Below are 23,378 nucleotides of genomic sequence, written 5' to 3'. Positions count from 1 at the left end.
ATGTAAAGAGCAATAAGAAAAGCTTTTATAGGTATATTGGGAATAAAAGTTAACAGATAAAGCTGTCCAGGAGAGCTGTAGAAACAAAGAGAAAGGACAATGACTGGCTGTTCCTGTTGTAACTGCAACTTGCAGAAAAGTTTTTCACAAATCACAGAATCATTCAGATAGAAGGGACCAGTACAGGCTGGGGGGAGAATGGCTGGAGACCAGTCCTGAGGAGAAGGACTTGGGGTTGGTAGTAGGTGAGAAGCTGAACATGAGCTGCCAGTGTGTGCCTGAGCCCAGAGAGCAACTGCACCCTGGGCTGCATCAAAAGAAGTGTGGTCAGCAGGGCCAGGGAGGGGATTCTGCCCCTCTACTCCGCTCTGGTGGGACCTCACCTGGAATACTGTGTACAGTTCTGGGGCGCTCAGCACAAGAAAGATATAGACCTGTTGCAGAGCGTCCAGAGAAGGGCCACCAAGATGATCAAAGGGCTGGAGCACCTCTGCTATGAAGACAAGCTAAAAGAGTTGGGGCTGTTCAGCCTAGAGAAGAGAAGGCTCTGGGGAGGCCTAATGGAGGCCTTCCAGTACTTGAAAGGGGCCTACAGGAAAGCTGGGGAGACGCTTTTCATCAGAGAAGACAGTGATAGGGCAAGGGGTAATGGTTTTAAACTGAGAGAGGGGAGACTTAGATATTAAGAAGAAATTCTTCACTATAAGGATGGTGAGGAACTGGAATGGGTTGCCCAGGGAGGTTGTTGATGCCCCACCCCTGGAGGTGTTTAAGGCCAAGGACAAGGTTTTATGCAACCTGATCTAGTGGTAGGACTCCCTGCTCATGCAGGAGGATAGGAACTTGATGATCTTTAAGGTCCCTTCAAACCTTAATGATTCTATAATTCTGTGATCCACCTGAAAGAGTAAGTGGTCGACCACTTCTTTTAAATATAGAGAAAAATCATATTATACCAGGTTGTCATAATTTGATTCCATGGGGTAATCAGGGGCATAGTGCAATTTCTTTTGTGGAATTTGGTACCAAAATCTAACAACTGAACAGATTAACCTCTATATCTGTATGTGTGTGTGTGTTTGCACACAATTTAGTTTAGAAACGTTAGAATTTACTTGAGCCTCTGTATTGATAATAAATTGTTGATTATTGACCAAGTTTTTAGAAAAATCATATAATCTTATTTTGTAATTCAGTATAATAGTGTTTATTACACTTAATTTACTAGTATTCCAAATTACACCAGACCCTTAACTAGATGTTAAAGCACTGCACTGAAATCCGTACACTTAAACCACTTAGTTTTAAACCATTGACCAAGTCTGGGACTAGGGCTGGATTCAGACGCACCCAGAGTCCTCTCTGAGAAAGAGTTCAGAAAGCAACTGGGTCCACTCTGAACCTCGTGACTCAACAAGAGGGTCTTCTTCATTCTTTTCCCTGATTCCTGTGCAGTCATTCCAGCCCTTCTCTGAATCGATCTCCCCTGTTTCTGCATAAATAAATTTCCCCTGCTCCCTATGTAAGCTACTCCAATCCAGTTCCAACCCCTACATGTCCCTTTCACATAGTAAAGAATAGAGTGAGCCTTGCCATTGAATTCTGTTAAGTTGCACTTTCACAAATCTATATTTAAAATCACCTCTTCTTGCTATCTTTGTTGGTGATTCCTTGACCAACCTTAAGACCTTCCACTCTCATCTGCGACAATCATTAACATTAAAAGGAAACCTGATTTAGAGCTCTGGCCATGAAGACATCATCCAGGTTTGAACCCTGACGACCTGCACATGCTCCTAAAGTGAAGGGTTTTGGGTTTTCTGCAACCACACATCCTCATTTAACCTTCTCTATTATAAATGCATCCTCTCCAAAGCAGGGAAACAAAGCAGAACCCTGTAAACAGATTTTAATGGACTAAGAATGGAAACAGAGAGGAAAAAAAAGGTCAAAAGTACCAAAGAAAAAACATATATTCTTAAGTTAATTTGGTCAGAGTGCAGTTGCACTCAGTCAAGCTTTTATTACCTAGGCATAGTTCACATTAGAACATTCCTTGGACTTCTTCATTGACTTAAACGCTATACAAGTATTTAACAAAGACATTTCTTAGACTGTTCAAAGAGTAATTTCCTTACTTTTATAATAAGTATTTACGTAAATAGAAAGAAGAAAGTGGGAAACAGATAATAGTTTAACAGTCTAAACAAAGGTGAATTTACCCTAAAGCATAATCTTCTCTATGCTAGTGTTAGATAGTGTCAGATGTTACTGTTAGGTGATAGTCTTAGGTATTAGTTTTACATATTTCTAGCTTTCAAAATATCTTACTACTATGGAAATACCATAAATTCTAAGATGTCACCACATGCAATCATGGACAATCATGCAGTTTATACAAAACTACTTTCTAATTCTGTTTTCTTCGTTCACTCTTTTGTTGAATGCAGAGTCACTTTAAAGTCTTTGTTTCTTTAGGACTGTAAAAGATTTAAAGAGATGGCTGAGTGTCATTTTTCATCCTATCCTAGGGACTCCTCCTTTTCCAGAATGTCCTGTATCTTCTAGTTCATATGGTTTATGTATACTTTAGTCCTTGAATAACAGTAATCTAGTAAAACTTAACTGAGTAGTAGATCATCTTTCCTCCTTTCTCCCTGAATTACCTCACCCTCTTCTCCCTTCTTCCTTCCTTCCCTCCAAATACATACAACCCATGCCTCACCCACATCTGACACTCTTTGGTTGGAGTCAGACAAAAGGAATACCCAGTTAACATCTTCACATTTCCCCAAAAAGACCCTTTCCTGTCAGTATTTTGATTCTTGTTTGCTTTTTCCCTTTCAGCCCTTTTCATTCATCTCTCTGACAAAGAAATCTGTAAAACCACAAAGGTAAAGTGGAGGAACAAGTAATCATAAAATATAAAAAAAATAAAATATATATAGAATGGTCATAACTCCCTCATTCTCCACAGGCAGGGTCTTGGAATAGTAACTCTTTACTATAATGAAAAAACTGCCTTCTGTAAATGGAAACTTTTGAGGAGCAGGAAGATAAGTATTCACCAAATATTTCAGCTTTGAAAGCACCTATAATCTTAATACTACAGTGTCTTCTGCATATTAAAGACAATAACCTAGAAATTTGTGTCATTATTGTATCTTTCACAGAATCATAGAACAGTTTAAGTTGGAAGGAACCTTAAAAATCATCTAGTTCCAAACCCCCTGGCACTGGCAGAGACACCTCCCACTAGATGAGGTTGCTCAGAGCCCCATCCAACCTGGTCTTGAATACTTCCAGGGATGAGGCTTCCAAAGCTTCCCTGGGCAGCCTGACACTGTTCCAGTGTCTCACCACCCTCACAATAAAGAATTTCCTCCTAATGTCTAACCTAAATCTCCCCTTTTCCAGTTTTGATCCATTGCCCATCATCCTATCACTACATGCTCTCATAAAAAGTCTCCCCCAAACTTTCCTGTAGGACCCCTTCAGATATTGGAAGACCACTATAAGGTCTCCCTGGATCCTTCTCTTCTCCAGGCTGAGCAGCTTGAGTTCTCTCAGCCTGTCCTCGTAGGAGAAGGTTCTTCAGCCCTCAGATCACCTTTTGGCTCTTCTCTGGACTTTCTGCAGCAAAAGGCAAAAGTAACAAGATACCATAGTATTCTGCAGTTATATATCCTCATAAATGATACATTGTGTTGTAAAATTCAGAATAATTTGAATACAGTCTTCACTCGTGGGCACATGCACATATACCTTTTCTCCATGTGGTATTATCCTTTTGATTCCTTCTTTTTTAATAAAACAAAAGGCATGTTGACTGTTCGAAACAGCTCTTTATTTAAAAGATCACTAAATAAGATACCAAAAACACAACAATAACTGCAGTAGACAGGTCATAAAACCCTAAGGATTTGGCAATACACAAAAATAACCAAGAGATTTCATTCATGCAAGAACTATTAAGTAAACTATTTCTAAGACCTTCTCTATAGCTTCTATAAAATAAGTTTGGAGTTTTTTGAGAAAGAGGATCGTTTTTTAACCATAGGGATTATTCATAGAATCAACTAAATTGTTTTCTGCATCCCAATAAAAGCCTTTACAATATTAGATTCTAGGCAAGTTTTCTTTGAATACATACAAAATTATGGTTTTGAAAAAAAAATTTGGAGGAACTGCACCATACATTCAGGAAAAAAAATGGTTCCCAGGTCGTATTTTTCTGTGACAGCTTTAAGAAAATAATGTACAATATAGCATATACCAATTTTTTATTTATTTTTATTATTATTATTATTATTTTACTTATTTAGTTTAGACCTTGAGTTAAATACTTGGAGGGGGATCTTAAATTCTAAAATATTGGATTGCAAAAATCTATTAATGCAGCTTGGATTTTTAAATAATCAACGGGAAATAGATACACTAATGATGCCAAGATTATCTCTTAGGATTGTCTCCAGTCTGTCCTCAAGGTTAGATTCACTGTCAGACAAATCCAGCAGCTTTTTATTCACATACTGTTAACACTTTGTTACACAGCTTAGACACTACATCTGAACAGAGATCCTCAGGGTGCTGGCACTCATTTGTGAAAGCAATACGTAGACTACCTGAGAAGCTCCTTATGTACACAGAAAACATCCTGCAAAAAGATTCCTACTACCGAACTCGAATAGCAAAACAGAAAATTGTTCTAGACTGCACTGTAACTTTTGAGACAAAGACTTGTACCTGACCCACTGGTTAAGCAGGCAAATGCTGTTCCTTTGTAATTCAAGTCCTGTTCTGTATAGTCAAATTATTTCCTTCTATAAGAGGGTATGTGAGGAGTCTCCTAAGATAACAGCTGTATGCTCTCATCTGCTTGAAAAAAGCAGGTCTTAGCTGGGCAACTGACAGATCCTGAAGCCTTCATGATTCTTAATAGCTGATAACCCTTCAAAAGCTCCAAAGTGGCTCCTATCTCACTTCTCCATGTTGCTACCTCAGAGGAGTCATACAGCCAGCCAAAGCTTGCCTGTTAATTAGGTACTACATACATCTTTCAGTCCACTGTCTGATTATTGTGTGTCTCAGAATCATTCAAGTATTCTGCATCTGAGAGTTCTTGAAAGCTGATCAACACTGTGCTTTTTGTGTCTTAATGCATCACCTACTGGATTTAAGAGGTGAATATATTCAATTGACATTCAGAATGTCAATTTTCAGTAGCAATGAATAAATAAAAATATGTTCTAGCTCCTCATGTTGACAAAACTTTAAAAATGTGATTCAGATGCTCTCTGAAAGTCCAGTAAATAGTGGGAAATAAAAATAATTTTTTGTCTATTTATGATTTTTGATCAAGACAAATTATCATGTCTATATTGCATGTTAGTTAAGACCATACATCACAAGATTAAATCTCCTTTAATCTGCAAACTCCACATTTCAGCCATTCTGTGCATGTCACAGGCATTAAACTCTTACCTAAAACAGAGGAGTTTAGACTTATGATAGAAAAGACAGGAAACAGTAAATCCACAATATACCAAAAGCAAGACTCAAGAAAGCTGAAGAGTTATTTTATCACAACACTTAACCTTGAGAACAGTATTGGTTTTAATTGTTTCTTTTAAAGAAAAACTAACAAATATATGCTTCAGAGATGACAAAATCAAGTTATCTGTTTTAATTTTCTAAGATTATGAATTATAAATATTAAAATATATAAAATCAAATGTTACATTTAACTCTACATTAGAAATAACAGAGGTTTCTGCAATTGCTCTGTATGACAACATCCTATATTTTAGGAGAAGTAATTAAGTATAAATATTCTGAAAAATTGGTATAATTATTCATCTATGAACTTCATAAAAACATCAGAAATTGAATATGTAGAAAAAAATGTGCTCATCTGTGGAGACAAAGATGGCAAATGTCCCAGTAATTGCCTTTATAAAACAAAACTGTTGGTATCAAGAGGCCTTTCTTTAAGCCAAGGTGGCAATCTGAGTTAATGGCCTTCAAAACAATATTTTTTTAAAGTAAGGCAATTATAGGCTGCAAAAAAGAAAAAAAAAAAGGAAAAAAAAAAAAAGAAAAAGAAAAAAAGGAAAGAAAAAAAAAAAAGTTAGGATTGTCTCCAGTCTGTCCTCAAGGTTAGATTCACTGTCAGACAAATCCAGCAGCTTTTTATTCACATACTGTTAACACTTTGTTACACAGCTTAGACACTACATCTGAACAGAGATCCTCAGGGTGCTGGCACTCATTTGTGAAAGCAATACGTAGACTACCTGAGAAGCTCCTTATGTACACAGAAAACATCCTGCAAAAAGATTCCTACTACCGAACTCGAATAGCAAAACAGAAAATTGTTCTAGACTGCACTGTAACTTTTGAGACAAAGACTTGTACCTGACCCACTGGTTAAGCAGGCAAATGCTGTTCCTTTGTAATTCAAGTCCTGTTCTGTATAGTCAAATTATTTCCTTCTATAAGAGGGTATGTGAGGAGTCTCCTAAGATAACAGCTGTATGCTCTCATCTGCTTGAAAAAAGCAGGTCTTAGCTGGGCAACTGACAGATCCTGAAGCCTTCATGATTCTTAATAGCTGATAACCCTTCAAAAGCTCCAAAGTGGCTCCTATCTCACTTCTCCATGTTGCTACCTCAGAGGAGTCATACAGCCAGCCAAAGCTTGCCTGTTAATTAGGTACTACATACATCTTTCAGTCCACTGTCTGATTATTGTGTGTCTCAGAATCATTCAAGTATTCTGCATCTGAGAGTTCTTGAAAGCTGATCAACACTGTGCTTTTTGTGTCTTAATGCATCACCTACTGGATTTAAGAGGTGAATATATTCAATTGACATTCAGAATGTCAATTTTCAGTAGCAATGAATAAATAAAAATATGTTCTAGCTCCTCATGTTGACAAAACTTTAAAAATGTGATTCAGATGCTCTCTGAAAGTCCAGTAAATAGTGGGAAATAAAAATAATTTTTTGTCTATTTATGATTTTTGATCAAGACAAATTATCATGTCTATATTGCATGTTAGTTAAGACCATACATCACAAGATTAAATCTCCTTTAATCTGCAAACTCCACATTTCAGCCATTCTGTGCATGTCACAGGCATTAAACTCTTACCTAAAACAGAGGAGTTTAGACTTATGATAGAAAAGACAGGAAACAGTAAATCCACAATATACCAAAAGCAAGACTCAAGAAAGCTGAAGAGTTATTTTATCACAACACTTAACCTTGAGAACAGTATTGGTTTTAATTGTTTCTTTTAAAGAAAAACTAACAAATATATGCTTCAGAGATGACAAAATCAAGTTATCTGTTTTAATTTTCTAAGATTATGAATTATAAATATTAAAATATATAAAATCAAATGTTACATTTAACTCTACATTAGAAATAACAGAGGTTTCTGCAATTGCTCTGTATGACAACATCCTATATTTTAGGAGAAGTAATTAAGTATAAATATTCTGAAAAATTGGTATAATTATTCATCTATGAACTTCATAAAAACATCAGAAATTGAATATGTAGAAAAAAATGTGCTCATCTGTGGAGACAAAGATGGCAAATGTCCCAGTAATTGCCTTTATAAAACAAAACTGTTGGTATCAAGAGGCCTTTCTTTAAGCCAAGGTGGCAATCTGAGTTAATGGCCTTCAAAACAATATTTTTTTAAAGTAAGGCAATTATAGGCTGCAAAAAAGAAAAAAAAAAAGGAAAAAAAAAAAAAGAAAAAGAAAAAAAGGAAAGAAAAAAAAAAAAGCAGCTGCCAGAATTTACACATCTTTACATAATGTGCAGGCCTCGTGAGGCTTGAACTTCATTCAACACCCATTGCTGCTGCAAATACAGCAGGTAATGCACAAGTAGGGCCAAGGCAGGTACCAAGGATCCCACTGAAACAATGTGTCAAATAGAGACAAAAATGTATAAGCTTGTCTGTTTTTTTGCTGCCATCATCCAAATAGAAGGATTAAGGAAAGGCTGAAATTTCACAGCAGTGAAGTTATCAGGAGGTAGCAACAGCTGGAAATGAGAGATTTCAAGAGAGTCATCAAAATACTCTTTCACAGCTCTTTGTATCCCGCTCAATCATACAGTTTTAGTGTGTTTTATAACATTTTAATGCTGCTATGCTTGCTTTTCACCAGTGATCCCTAAGCTGAAACACCAGCATTGGCTTTTGTATACTTATTGATCATTTTACAGTTCTGGATATTGGTTCCTCATTTCGTTAGGATTGTTTCTCACTCTGGATGACATTTCTCTGACAACTGCCTGAACACCTCCATCACAAGCTAGGCAGCAACTCAACAAGCTACCTCCTGTCATATTTCAAGCTTTTCCTCCTCCAGTGCCACACAGTTTGTGGACTAACAGCGTGCTGAAAGAAATTAGTTATTTTAAACCATTTTCAGCCAATCACTGTGAGTAATCTGTTATCTCTGCACTGCAAGATGAAGTACACAGTCACAGAGTAAGTTCCGCTTGTCTGGAGCACTAGACAACGGTGGAACAGCTCATCATCATCATCTGAGCTCCTTGTGCCATCACTTTGAATATCTAAATCACCTCCAAAATGAAACATGGAAGGGTGCTTTCGTTTTCCGAAGTTTTAACATTCTGTCAGATGACAACCACATTACCTTACCCAACTTTTTTAAGTCATAGTTTCTTAAACTGAACACAGAAGAAAAATAATCGTGGCAACCTATTTCTTTGTATCTTGTGTTCTGTCTTCCCCATGAAATAGAGATCTAAAGTTTCCTTTCTTTCTTCTTCATATATTGCTAGCAGTGAAGTTTGGAACAAACTCCATTTTGCTTTGCTATTTCAGACCAACAGGTAATTTAGAATTTAAAGTGTCCATACCAGGTCTAGCTTGTAGGTTTTTTGTCAAGAGGCATGTTTCTTAGCCGCTTGAGAGCATATTGTGCCTCCAGCCTACTTCTACAACAGTGCCATAAAAAAATAAAGGGTATGAATCTGCTATAACCTTATTTAAGCAAAGCCCTTTAGCACATTAAGCATTTAAAACACGGAGACAACTATTAACAGTAATTAGTGTATGCCCAGTTGTATCTTGTGAGTGCATGCATTTAGTGGCTACTGAATAAATAAACTGATTAATATTTGCAGTGAAAAAAGGAAGTATTATTAGCTTTAGCATGGTGAAAATACATTTTACTGCAAAAAAAAACCCATCCCTCTCCATAACAAAACTGGTATAACCATTGGTATAGGTATGTTTTTTTCATGCATATCCCTGTATAATAACTGATAGAAAATCTGACCTGTGAGAGGATTTGGAAATTTTCTGTGTGTTTTTTTTTTTCTGGCAAATGTTTGGAATAGTATTGCTTTGAGGAAGTACTCAAGCAGAAAACAGGCAGATTTTGAAAAACAGTATCTCTGTCCCATTTTTTGCCTCCTGGTTTGAGCATCCAGGTGTCATGGATCTCAGACTATCCCTCTATTTTTACTGTTGCTTTGACCCCCAGTTCTTTCAGACTGTTTTCCTTCAGACTGAAACCCAAGATCACTGAGATCCTAAGTCTTATGTACACATCAGAGACACAGAGCTGGAAAATGTTTATGTTTCATGTGGCATTTGATTCCTCATGGCTTGAAAACAATTTTTTCCATGCTGGGAGGTTCCCTCTTCATTGGCTTCCAAGACTGTCTTTAACCCCCAGAAAATGCCTGTTGTAATTACAGATTTGTAGAGGGAGGGGAAGGAAATGCCTTTCAATTCTAAGTTTAAGATGCTCTAACTTTAATTCCTCTTTCAAATATTTCTCCCGAATTTCTCGTATAACCAAATTGCTATTTTTCAAGTGACAGGAAAAGAGCATGAGCCAGCTTTTATTTTTTGTCTTTTTTTTTTTTTTTCTGAGCATTCATAGATCAGGTAAACACTGTAAATTCTATTATTGATTTAATAAACTGTTTTCCTTATTTAATAGGTGATACACAAGATGCCAAAGGTTTTTTCTCCCAAGCATACTCTGTTAAATTCCCATTTCTGTATTGCTTTCTAAAATTATGACTTCAGTGACAAGTTAGGAGTAAAGCACTTAAAATTCATTGACATGCAGGCTACTTAAAATGTGAATTTTGAAACTGCCATTTTATAGTTAGCTGATAGCATTTCCTTCCTTCTTTAGATCTGATCCCTAACAAGTTAAACAGGCCAATATGCAAAATCTCGTGCAAGTTGTAAGTACTGTACTATAAAAAAATTTGTAAATGTGTATGTTTGAAGTGTTGCATTAAGAAATGGTAGATTCTCAGAAGGGTTTTTGGACAATATCAATTTACTTGGTGTCGCCAGTGTGCTTTATAAAATGGGAAAATACTACATTATTAGAAGTATGTTGAAATCTCAGTTTTGTACAACGCATCATGCTTAGAAACTAGATTTATTTGCAAATGTATTGGTCCAATTAATCTCAAGTAGGAAAAAATCACAATCAAGAAACAGCAATTGCAAAAAAACCACAGTTATGTTACCATCTTGATGATTTTCCATAGTATATTTTCACACAAGTATGATTTAAATAAGATAACCATAACGCACAGTTACCTATAAACTAAATATACATTGTTTTCTTCTGCTGGATCAGTAATATGAACTTCTCTTGAGTATGTATGGTCTTCTAGCCTTGTTCACATGTAGCTGCCGTTTCAGAATGTAGGGATTTTTCCTTTTCATTATTTCCTTCTCTTGGCTTGAGTTCTCTAGGTCAAAAGCATCTTGCTGAAGCAACTGTAAGACGCAAGAAGAGACAGAAGATTATCAGCTTTTTTGATAGTAAAATGTATTGATTCCTAGAAAGTTTTATAAAATTTTATTTTAGCATCTGAGCCCAAGAAAAACTGTTACAATAATAGTTACAAGTTTAAAACAAGAAAAGGAAGGGGAAAAAAAGCCCAAAACTCAAGACACTAAATTCAGATCAACCTCAAGATGAGTTGAATCATACAGAAGTGATATTTAAATTCCACTGAAACAAATGAGATCACTGTTTTTTACTAAAAAGGAGTGCTAGTATGCCCTCCTCAGACTAAAGCTCAAACCGAGTGAAAACTTCCTAATGATTGTCACTCTGTAATCACTCTTTTAGGCTAAACACCTCCTAAAACACCCACTGCTTGCTGGTTTCAGCTTTTGAGCAGTATTTTTATCTGCAACTTCCTACAGCTAAAAAATCAACATGTGTAATACATAAATAAGAAATGAAAAAAAGCACAAGAAAGCCAAAATTTTGTCAATCAATATTTCTTATATAACTGTGCTTTAAGTTTTACTTGGAGTTTTTAAAGTGTTTTGTTCAGATTCATTCTTGCTTTATCTGTTGAGATTTAATCCATTCTCCCGCATTCCTTCACAGTCAGGTAGAGTCCTACTGTCTGGCTGAAAGGTATTAAACCAAAACCATTTTTATACTCACCTAGGTATTTCTCTAAGCGAGCAAACTCTGTTACTCCCTTAATTATTTCATAAATGAGTGCTCATCTAAATTCTACTGAAATGAATGGAAAGACTCTCATGGTTTCAACAGACTTTGGAGTCAATCCTGGATGAATAAGATCACAAGAACTGTTTTTATTACGTAAAATGCTTATTTCAAGCCTTCTTCCTCTGTCTCTACACCTTCCTCTTTTATTCTGTTTCATAAACCTCTGCACTGCATAAGTTTGTTCCTAAGCTGAGAGAGGAGTATTTTTTTCCATTTCACACATGGTATTGTTAGCAGTGATGACTCCCAACTGTCACAAAAGGTGATGTAATTGCAAAGTAAGATTCAGCCAGACTGTCCATGGACCTGCAGTAACTGAAAGAAATGGGTTTACTGGGAAGTGGGTAGTGACATTGAGGTATCTTGTTTTTATGGTAATATTTAACAGCAAAAGTGGACTCTGCCTTGTGTGCCTATCTGTGATCACTCCACTAAGTATCACAAATGAACTATAAACAATCACTATTTAAGAGAAGCAAACTCCTAAAATCACAGTGTCAACTTCCAGGACCCTCTTCAGGTGTGGTGAAGTGAAAAGCATGAGCTTCCTTGCTACCCGTTTCCTAGCAATGATAAGAATCCCAGAGTACCTGGTAAATTACATGTACACATTGGGCTTATGTCTATGCATTTCGAATCCAGTTTGCCTTAGGGCCTTAAAAGGGTTTTTCTAACTCTGCCTACATTTAGTTATGCCTCGATAAATCTGTAGTAAGTTAACATCTGTGAAGCCAATATTGATTTTGTGCTCTGGCACAGAGCTCACTTTCATGTGTTTGGTTCCTTGGAATTGCTACAAAGAGTGGAGAAAGTATGTAGTTAAGAATAGTTCTCATTTATCTAGGGGTCGTTATAAAAACCAGACACTCCTCTCATCGGAAACAACATTAATTCACAATCCTCTCAGTAAGAGGCACATTATTGGTATTAAATAAAAAGAATTGAAGGAAGCTCAGACAATGTGATAGAAGTCACATGGATATGGTCTTTAAAACCTTACTGCAAAGTGAGTTTAACAGGAGTTGAAACATATCTTTGTGACAGTTTGTTTTACCTCCCAATGCTGAAAGGCTCTGCTGTGGCAAACTTTTTGGAGTTGATACACTGTCAGCATTGCTTCCAAACTGAAGCCATCCAGAGCAGCAGGAAACTGTCTTCCGGAAACAAGATCCTCTTCATCTACCTCTATTACTTCCCCTCCTTGGTTGTTTATGTTGTTGATAAGATTGCAGACATTTAGCAGGGTCATTTTCCAGTAAGGAGGTTTTGCTCTGTTAATCTGAAAATACAAACATCCATCATTTAACATGTTGCAATTTTTGTTTTGTTTTTTTAGTAATAATGTGTCACATTTAAACATTTTGGTAGGAATAAGTTTGTGTGTTTGAGATATTTTTCATGTGCTCAACTTTTAGACAATAATTAGAGAGTGCTGAAATTAGGAAAACATATTTCTTAAACACACCAAGTCTGCTTCCCCACAGCTTTACCTCCCAGGTAGATCTGCATGATGAAAAACTAAATTGCTACCAAACCAGAATGGTAGCATTTCATAGTCATTTTGCACAGGTGCAAACATAAACACAGATGGAAATTAATATAATATAAATTCACAGGTGTAAATCAGGACAATGAGTCAAACCCACTGGATGAATTCCCAGTACTGGAATCCAAGGTGGATGCTTGTGGTTAACTAGATACTTCTCGCTAGTTCAGAACAAATACCAGTCATTTCAAAGTTCCCTGAGAAAAGGAACAGAGTCCCTGCTTCAGGGCAAGCTGTTTGATGAGGCTGGATCTGAAGTTATAGAACTTGTTAAGCCCCAGGAGTTCTGGATGCTGGAGACTCATAAGCCTGTGAGATGTGAATTGAAGGTCTATGAACTTAAGATGAAGAGGGAGCAAAGATAAAGACAGTTGTGCAAACAATGTATTCCTGATTTCATAACTGGACTGAAACTCAGACCAACTCAATTTAGGCAGTCAATAATGGACCTGTTCAGAGATGTTACAGAAAGACAGAAACAAGAGAAATTTCCTGATGGTTTATCACACATTTTGCTTGCCCCAATATCTCACATTATTGGGGAGCTATTTAAGTTTTTAACACTTTTTTTTTAAATGTTGAGAAAAATAAATTTTACTTTTCTACTGGTAGTGTTCTTTCCAAGCAGTTGTGTCAGTAGTTTTCTTTATTTGATTATGACTAGAAAGAAGTGAAAAACCTTGCTCCTGCCTCATCTTACTGCTTTTCATGTCTTTCACCCTTTCTTGGTTCTCCCACTATTAATTATTTCTTTCAAATTGTATTTCTTTTAGCAGTGAGTACAGGAATCTGTTTCCTTAAACTGGAACTGGTGACACAGCAATCTCCAATCAGAAGCCAAATAGCAAATTCCCATTTATTACTGGCAAGGGCTTCCTTGCTGAGCACATTAGAATTACATTTTACCTATGAACTTAAATGTAGCTGCTTCTTTTCCTGGATGAACAAAGTCAAATATAGGTATTACATTAACACAGACACTGACTTTTACATACTGACAGCATTAATTAAGAGTGTGGAAGCAGCACTTACTTAGGTGAACATTAGGTAATCACATAATCTCTTGTTCTTTTGAAGAACCTTCCTAACAAAGGGTCATTGATTCAAGAGTTATGCATATTTACCACACTTCATAATTTTTTAAGAGAAAAGAAAGAAAATTGAGAGGACTGAGAAGAAACAAGAAAAGCTGGAATCACTATTATAATCAGTTACAAAAAATCCCCTTTTGGCCATAATCATTACTCCAATACACATCTGATACACACATGCCTTTCAAAATTATAATAATTTAGCTCTTTAATAAAACCACTGCATTCTCAGATTCCTGACAGAAGCCAGAGATGGAGAAGAAAACAAATCTTGTTTCTTATTCAGAACCTTGAAATTGGTTCTGCATTGTTTACTTTGAGCTCATCTGTTGCCTCATTGAGGTGCACTAATTAGTCTGTCAAATTATTTTAAAAGATGTGACAAGTTCAAACCAAGAATTAACCTCTTCACAGAATGTCCTAATATAACTAACAGAAGTTAAACTTGCAGAAAAGACCAGGTGTCCACTGCAATTTCACAATCTTCTTTGGTCTGTTTTAAAATTTTGGTAAAATACAAGAATATGGAGCTTTCCATGACAATGGGAAGGCTTTCCCAGTGCACTTCTCTCTCCTAGGTATACAAAAAAATGTTAGATAGCACTATAACAGCTAAATTGCAATTAAGAATAAAATCTAGGGGCAGAGCTACCTAAGCAAGTGGGAGTTCTGAGTTAAAGAAGAAAAAATATTCCAGTGGCTGGGAACAGAAGAGGAATGGATAAGGAAATTTGTTATGCCTTCTTGCATAATTTATGGAATCTTTTTATCTCAAGTTACTACTTTATGTCAGCCTGCTGCATTTCTATTTTTAAAGGAACTTTCCTCGGTATACTAGTAAAATACTTAAAAGACAGATTTCATTAGGTGAAATTTATCTTTGCTGCTACTTATGAGATTAGGGGAAAATTTTTGCAGTGCTGTCTGCCAGCATACTTCATTGGTTAAGGGAGTCTAATTCCCATTAATATCACATATATATCACCTCAAAGTATTTTTACATGAGTACGCCTGCTTTTGCCTTACACTGATATCAGGTCACAGAATGAGACTATGCAGCATTAAGAACTGAAGTCAGAAGTGAAGTTTGGGTTTTTTAAACTTAAGATAGAGCTCTTTAGGTCATGTCCAATCACTAAACAGAACAGTCATTATTTTTCTACTCCACTGTTACAGCAAGTATTACAAACAAACAGTTTTAGTTTATAGGTTATGAAAAACTTCTGAGGCAGTTATCCTAAAGGAGTATGTGAAAATAACAGTTAAAGATGACCACAACCCAAATGTTCAGGTAAGTTTCCAGTGTGTGATTATTTTCCATTCAGGTCTAAACAATACCAACTACAGTTGCTCAAGATGTTTTGGAAAATACCTACACAAGAGATCAAGGAACCTGTATCTGTGAAGATGGAACTAATTTTTTTTAAGATTAACTTGAAAAATATCTGAGAGTGATCTGAAGGAACAAAAGAGACTGCAGTATGAATTAAGTTATTAATGGTGAAGTGAATATAGTGTATGCATTTCCACTGTTGAACATGTTTCTGAAATAAGACTCAGATATATGTTTCCCACACTTCAAGTATCTTGAAAGAGAATTTTAAATTATCTAAGAAACTGAAATGAGCTTGAGAATAGAATCATAGAATGGTTAGAATCAGAAGGGACCTTAAAGATCATCAAGTTCCAATTCCCCTGCATGGGAAGGGACACCTCCCACTAGATCAGGTTGCTCAGAGCTCCACCCAACCTGGCCTTCAATGCTTCCAGGGATAGAGCTTCCACAGCTTCTCTGGGCAGCCTGTTCCAGTGTCTCACTACCCTCACACTAAAAATTTTCTCCTCTAAATCTCTCCTCTTTCAGTTTAAAAACATTACCCCTTGTCCTCTCATTACAAGCTCTTGTAAGAAGTCCCTCCCCAGCTTTCCTGTAGGGTCCCTTCAGGTACTGGAAGGCTGCTATGAGTTCCCTCCTTCTCTTCTTCAGGCTGAACAACCCCAACTCCCTCAGCCTGTCTTAATAAGAGAGGAGCTCCGGCCCTCGGATCATTTTCATGTCTCTGAACATGTTCCAACAGGTCCACATCTTTCTTGTGTTGGGGACTCCAGGGAAGGACACAGTATTACAGGTGAGGTCTCACCAGGGCAGAGCAGAGGGCCAGAATCAGCCCTCTCAATCTTCTGGCCACACTTCTTTTGATACAGCCCAGGATGCAGTTGGCCTTTTGGGCTGCAATTGCACATTGGTGGCTCATGTCCCGCTTTTGGTCCACTAATACCCCCTTATCTTCTGGGCTGCTCTCTAGCATGTCTTCCCCTAGCCTGTATTCCTATCTCCGATTGCCTCAGCCCAAGTGCCAGACCCTGCACTTGGCCTTGTTGAAACTCATGAGGTTCACCTGGGCCCACCTCTCCAGCTTGTCCAGGTCTGGATGGCATCCCATCCCTCTGGCATCATCAGCAAACATGCTGATAGTGCTCTCAATGCCACTGTCATTATCATTAAGGAAAATAACAACACTGTCCATGATACCTTTTCTATTTCTGGTTGAATACTTCCAACAGTTTGTTTAAAATAGTTTTTATATTATAATGTATACTTCTCAAATGCCATTTTATTTTTTTTAGAAAAATAAACTTCCCTATTTTTTCTGTTCTTGGCTTTATCTAGTAAAAGCAGTTGTAAAACAAATTCATAACCAAGTAAAACCCAAGGTAATGTAGGGTCTCTATGGCTCTTTTTCAGAATAGTAGTTTCATTTTATCCAGAATTTAAACCATATAAATAATAAAAATATTCTGTCTTTAAGCAGATATGGTATTGAGTTCTGCTACAACAGAAGTTATGTGGTTTATAATAATGCCTGTAAATGTAATGAATTTTTATGGGATGACTGAGTCAGGAAGTCAGTAACTCGTAGACAGAGGTAACCTCACCAGCTTCTGAAGGAGGCTAAACTGTCTGTGCACACATAGTCACCAATAGGCACCCTAGAGCAATAAAAATCTCAAGAGTGTTCAAGATTTCAGAAAATTAATGTGAGTGAGGATCCCAAAGGTGGAGTATATTCCAGTAATTACATATTCTTCAAGAATACACTTTTCTTCTTTCTTTCTTTTTTTTTTCTTTAACATCATCTCAATCTTATTTGAGTTCAGGACATTCTTCATGCAAGTGGTGATTTCAGACAAGCCTTTACAAAATTAGGAATAGAGCTATCTGTTTGATACAAAAGAGACAGGAGGTAACTCTGCATATTTGTGATACTTCAAGTTGTGTTGTATTACCAGATCTTCCAAGTGGCTCTTTTGATTTTATCTGAGAGGAAAGACAGGTAAAGCATTTTAGGGATTTGTTTGATCCCTTTATCTTCTTTGACATGTAACAGCAGGGAAGCGTGATAAACTGTGTTATAAATTGAAGGCAGGTGGTAATAAGCAAGGACATACTTTAAAGATGGAGAGTGATTCAGCATATGGATGACTTTAAAGAGCAGTTTGAAAAAGACCAGCAGACACTGGACAGCAGGCTATGAAGTCAAAAGCATATGGTAATGTTTTCCGTAATACTGGATAGACTACTGAATGTTGGAAAAGGTGTGTGCTTTAACCTTAGCTGTAGTCTTGATACCATACTTCACAAGTGCCTACTTAGGAAGACTTTTTCTGTCACATACTGGAAATGCAAGTGATAATCCACTTTGCTGCATTTTTAGATCTTAGCTTTCATAAACAATTTTCTTCGTTTTTTCCCTCCCCTTCTTAATGCTATTTAAATTGTCAGGATTTCCCTTGCTGCTATTACCAAGTCAGAGTCAAAGACTCTTAATGCAATTTAACAGTAATTGCTCTCAACTGGAACCAGATGTCATGCACAATACAAGACAGTTATTATATATAACGTCCTCAAATTTGTCTCTCACACCAGAACTATATTTTTGTTCTAATGAGGGGTAAAAGCTAGCAGAGGACAACAGAAAAAAAAGAATTTGTCATTTCAGTAATGAATGGAATAGTGGCATGCTCTTGTAGAAGTATTTATGCACACTTTTTAGTGGTTCAGCCATGCCTTACTTTGTTGTCAAGAGACAATATATATTGAACAAAATAATTTTAGATGGTGATTTAAGGCCGTATAATGTAGTTAAAGCAGTATCTCCACCATAAATACACTTCTTCTGTCAACTTCAGGTATCATTCCACTTAAGGTATATACCATAAGGAAATGAAATGGCAAGCTACATGACATGAAACAACATCCAAGAGTATTATGGCAACCATCACTCTATTATCACTACATTGCACTACATTTGTGCATTACTAGTTACCTGAGACTGTTCTCTGTGCTAAGATGGAGGAAAAGGAAAAACAGGCAGTTAGGTTCACAGCTCCTCTGAAGTCAGTAGCAGAAAGACCAATACCTGCAAGGTTTTCTCCCAGGGTGTATTATCCCTTGACACACAAAGAAAGCCCTATTTTTGTCAGGCTCCTATATTTAAATTTGTTTCAGGAAAAGAACATATATTAAATCTTTAAATACCTTACAGAAGTGAGTGGCAAACAGGTTTATTTGGCATCTAAGGTTAATTACCATGCCAGTAAAGAACATGTGAGCCTAAGAACTGTTAGACCAGATCAAAGAAATATATTTTCTGGCCTCATTTCTTAATCTAGTCTATTCAAAGGATTCTGTGAAAAAGCACACATTAAACAACTACAGTAAATACAGAAATCTTCCAGGCAGCTTTTGTCCTTAACCTTCAACTAGTCATTTAATGATGAAATTCTATTTTTGGATAATTTTTTCATTTCCCATTTTCTTTTCCACTGAATTTAAGCACCACTTGAACTTCATCAGAAGAAAGAATTAAAAGATTCAACCTTAAGTCCATGGCACTTGTTTAAAAGTTTATTCCTTGATATGTCGCTGAAGAAACATTAGACTTACATCTTTTTAGATCATTCATGGAAATTAACAATGTTGAGAAGTGTTTTTCTAACAGCCTGTTTAATACATATGTGCAACACTTGCTGTTTCACCTTGTCGATATGAGACTGGAACTGAATTTTTTGTCTATTTGCATTAAATAATGTGTACGTTGCTCACAGTCTGGCAACTTGTCAAAGAAGTGTCATTTATCAGATGAGTATTTTCACGGTCATGTCCCCATGTTCCTGTACTAACACTATGATTAAATTCCTAAATAAAAATCAGCATGTGCATTAACATTTCTTGCTTTATTACTATCTTAGTTTTACGTGCATATAGGAAAAGTTCTGCATAAAAATGGCACTTACTGATTTGACTGAAGGTTAATTTAGCTTTCGTCAGGCATAATCCTATTGGAAACACATTTCCTCGTATAAATTTACATCTCTTCACATAACACAGTTTTGACAGTTTAATGAAAGTAGCAGTGTTATGAGAGAGAGGCACTTTTAGTGTGTCACATCAACACCTTTAATTTTCCTTTGAACTGGAGAAAACCTTGCACCAAAGTAACGTCTACCACTGAACTTTTTGGTCTAGACCATGGGTTATTACTTGGTGCAAAGACTTCTGGGTTTGTAATGAGAATTCATTTGCTCCTACCCGTCAGCTAAAAGAGTAAAAATAATTACCTTTGATGTGTACATATTGGTCAATAAATCTGCTTCTAATGCTTTCATTTCCTCTTCTGAATCTGAGAATAAACCAGAAACATATGTTTATTATTTCATCATAAATCACGGACATTTCAGTACAGGGCACAGAATTTACATATATCAATGAATTTTGAAAAACAGACAAAAATAAACAAACAATTTTGATAAAAACAGAGCAAAGTGATCTAGAGGGATTATGATGAACCTCCAGGTAAAAACAACACTATACTAAAATGGATACTCATTACCTTTTTAAAGCATGATCAAGCTTATTGAAGTGAATTAAATGATTCATTAATCTCAGTTTACCGGTATCTGCAACTCTTTCAGAAAACAAAACTGCTGCAGTATTCTTCATTCTAAATCAGTATGGTGTTCATAATCATTATGTGTCACCAATTTATTTTCAAATAATTTTTAAGTAGCAACTAAGTATTTATGTGAATGGCAGTTACGATTACTTGGCAACATTTAGTCTTGATTATTCTTGGTTAAGTTAAAAATATTTTTACTTCTATGAGGGAATTGAGCTCGACTACCTTGTGACACAAGCTCTTGATAATGCATACACCACAATAAAGTATTCTTACTGAAAGGGTTAGGATTTTCTTTGCTCATTTAATTGACCTTTGATAGATCAGCAGACTTGCAACACCTGTGATTTGGTGAACAGGGTAAAAAACAAAAAGAAAAAACAGCCACAAGCTCTTCTGCTTTGTGCTGTAGAGAACTACAAGGAAGATCTGGTGCCTTGAAAATGTAGCAGAAATCACAGCTCGAAGATCAGATATATACAGAAATCAGTTAAGTCTTCAGGCACAACAGAGCCACAAGGCTTTTAGCTCTCCGACCAGCAGTCAAAGCTAAACAATATGCTTACTTATATTTAAAACCTAACTAACTCAAAATCTATTCCATATTCATCTAAGTTGCAACTCACTTTCATTAAAATGATGGATGCTGTTGGCATGTAACACCCATCTGTGAATAGATTCTTCCTATGCTTTCATTTCAGGGATCATCACCATGTTGTGTTACTACCTTTCACGGAACATGAGACTGAAAGAAAAGGACCTTCTATACAAGTGTGTGCTACCTGTTACAGATTTATTCTAGCACAGGAAGCCAATCATTGTAACGCTCTTAAAAATCAATCATGTTAGACCTTAATAACAATACTTCACCACCATTTTTCTTATTTGGGGAAGTCTTCCAAATTATCAATGGCTCATGACCTTATTCTAATTTCAAGCCTGATTTATTTATAATTACAAATTTATTAATTGTTTGTGTATAACTTCCTTCACTATAAATTATACTTTTCTATTTGTACCATTTACCCAACTCATTTCTTTTTTGAGAGCAATCACAGCCCTTCCCAACTTAGATCTTTAGGGTGTGCTTACACAGTGATTAGTGAACAATTTCAAGACCATTGTGCCTTTTGTACATAACCCATTCCCTGGAAATCTCTGAAAATCCCATTAATTCTCTGGAATCCCACTGAAAGGCTATTCCCAGAGTGATTAGGCTCTCTTCTAATCTCTCTTGTAATAACCTTGTGTTCCCCAACTCATCAGAATGGCCCTCCTCTGTGCCTGATGTGGTGTCAAGAAAGCCCAGCATAGTACAGTTAGGATAAGAAGCCTCAGTACTAACACCTACCATTAGCTAGTGGAAGCACCTCTCTTAATGTTCTCCTGTTTTGTCTTTCGTGCCTGAAAAACTTTTACTATCTCATAAAAAAGTGAGGTCAGATAATGTAACCAATTTTTTTTATCTCCTCAGACATTACCAAAAGCTGTGCTTCTGCTAAAAGGAGCCTTTGACTGGAACTTCTATTATTTTCTAAGCTACTGCATGTTGTACTGTTGCACTGCTTCTCATTTCTGTTACACAGGTGATCAAAAACTTCCTCGTGTCATGCCAATCTTCCTCTGTAGCAATGCTGATGCTCACCTTTGCACTACCAGCACAATACATTTTTTTATTCTTAGTTTTTGCATCAAAGTTAAAAATTGTTTTTTTATTGAAAATATTATGTAACACTGGTTTGTCAATCAATATTGCAGCAAGACACTAGCAACTACTCTCCAACCTAACACCTTTCAGCCCCTTCAGAACTGCGTGTTTTCAGTGTTATACAAGCTCTTAACTGCTCTACTGTCAGCCAAAGTTCTACTTGTGGCACCAAATCACCTCAGCTGGGTTTCTACACAATATCAGCAGTTCCTGTGAATGGGTGAAAAGCACATGGCAGCATCATGATTGGTGGTGTCCTGGGTCATACCAGCTGAGGACAATGCAAACACTCATGTCTGGTTAGCAGCTGGTTTTTGTATCATATGGAGGATAGGAGACAGCTTTCACACCACTGAGAGTGGAAGACAGCTGCAGACATGGAAGACAGGTAGGTACTAAGAAAAAATCTGATTGAGAAACAAAGTCTGCAGGATATTTACTAATCAGGATGCTGGTCAAGATTCCTTGAATGAAAAATAAAGCAAGGCTTAGACGATGACAGAGAGCACATCCAAAGAACATAGAAGTGAAAGAGGCAGCTGAGAACTAAAAGCACAGAAAGAGCAGACTCTCAGAGAGTAATGTATAAAAAGTCAGGCTGCACATTATTATTGTTCAAACCAGAGGGAAATTCACACAGTTTTATGTCTTCTTAATTCACTTACTGACAAGAAATACAGCTTCTACTAATATAATCACATTCTACAGGAATAGTTTAAATTCTACAGCTCCACATTGTCTCCTGAGGGCAAACATTTGTGGCAGAAAATTAAAATTAATATACTTCTCTTTATGACATAATTGTCCATACTAGTAAGAACTCACTTGGCCCTTCCACATAAGATTCTGCAAGGCACTTCTTATTTGAATATAGTTTCAAATTTTCAAGAAAATGAACCATGATGTCAGTTATACACAGAATTCTGTTTCTGGGTCTTTTAATAAGCCTATTTTAATTTACACTGGAATATTTTATTTTAGTGACTTTCATTCAGGCTCTTCAAACAGCTGAATTGGAAACCGACTTACCAAAAATATTAGTCAAGCATTTCCTTACAAAGCTTTATGTGTATGGGGAGAAAATTATATTAAGCCTTGACAGTAACATCACCAGCTCTGTAACATACAGAAATATTAAATTGTGACGAAATGCACGTATTGCCTGTGCTACATTTTTCTTCTGCAGTTAAGTAAAAAACGGAAACTTTCCTCTAATGTGAGAATTTGGAATTCTCAAGTCTCCTGAATACTTAAGCTGAAAAATGAAGCTACTTGTAAATTTACTCTAAAATTTGTGAAGTCAAAAATTAATCTGTAAGTCAGTTAAGATTAGATTTTCAAGCCTATTCTGTTTCATGTCTATGTGCACACCTGTTTAATTGCCACTATACCTGGTTTTCTTCATAAACTTAGGGCATAAATTACACAGCTGTGTAATTTTCAAAGGAGCAGGCAATGCATTTTAGCAATTGCTCTTGGAGGAGAAACATTATTAAGCTTCCTATTGCGTGA

General features: G+C 36.4%; 1 protein-coding gene across 2 annotated transcripts in view; it reads right to left on the bottom strand.

Moving 5' to 3' along the window:
* Positions 1-10,441: 10,441 nt before the first annotated feature.
* Positions 10,442-23,378, bottom strand: part of NTS (neurotensin) — a 14,841-nt gene continuing 1,904 nt past the window's right edge. The window contains exons 2-4 of one of the 2 annotated variants that reach the window (XM_010007998.1): positions 19,821-19,887; positions 12,616-12,840; positions 10,442-10,807 (exon numbers count right to left, since the gene is read on the bottom strand). In XM_010007998.1, the coding sequence (XP_010006300.1) occupies positions 10,661-10,807; positions 12,616-12,840; positions 19,821-19,887 (439 nt within the window). In that variant the 3' untranslated portion in view covers positions 10,442-10,660. Of the gene's footprint in view, positions 10,808-12,615; positions 12,841-19,820; positions 19,893-23,378 lie in introns of those variants that run through there. The other variant, XM_010007999.1, reaches the window with a different exon arrangement.

This window comes from Chaetura pelagica, unplaced genomic scaffold, assembly GCF_000747805.2.
Source record: "Chaetura pelagica isolate M959 unplaced genomic scaffold, ChaPel_1.0 scaffold50, whole genome shotgun sequence".
NCBI lineage: Eukaryota > Metazoa > Chordata > Aves > Apodiformes > Apodidae > Chaetura > Chaetura pelagica.
This window is presented reverse-complemented; position numbering and strand designations above follow the sequence as displayed.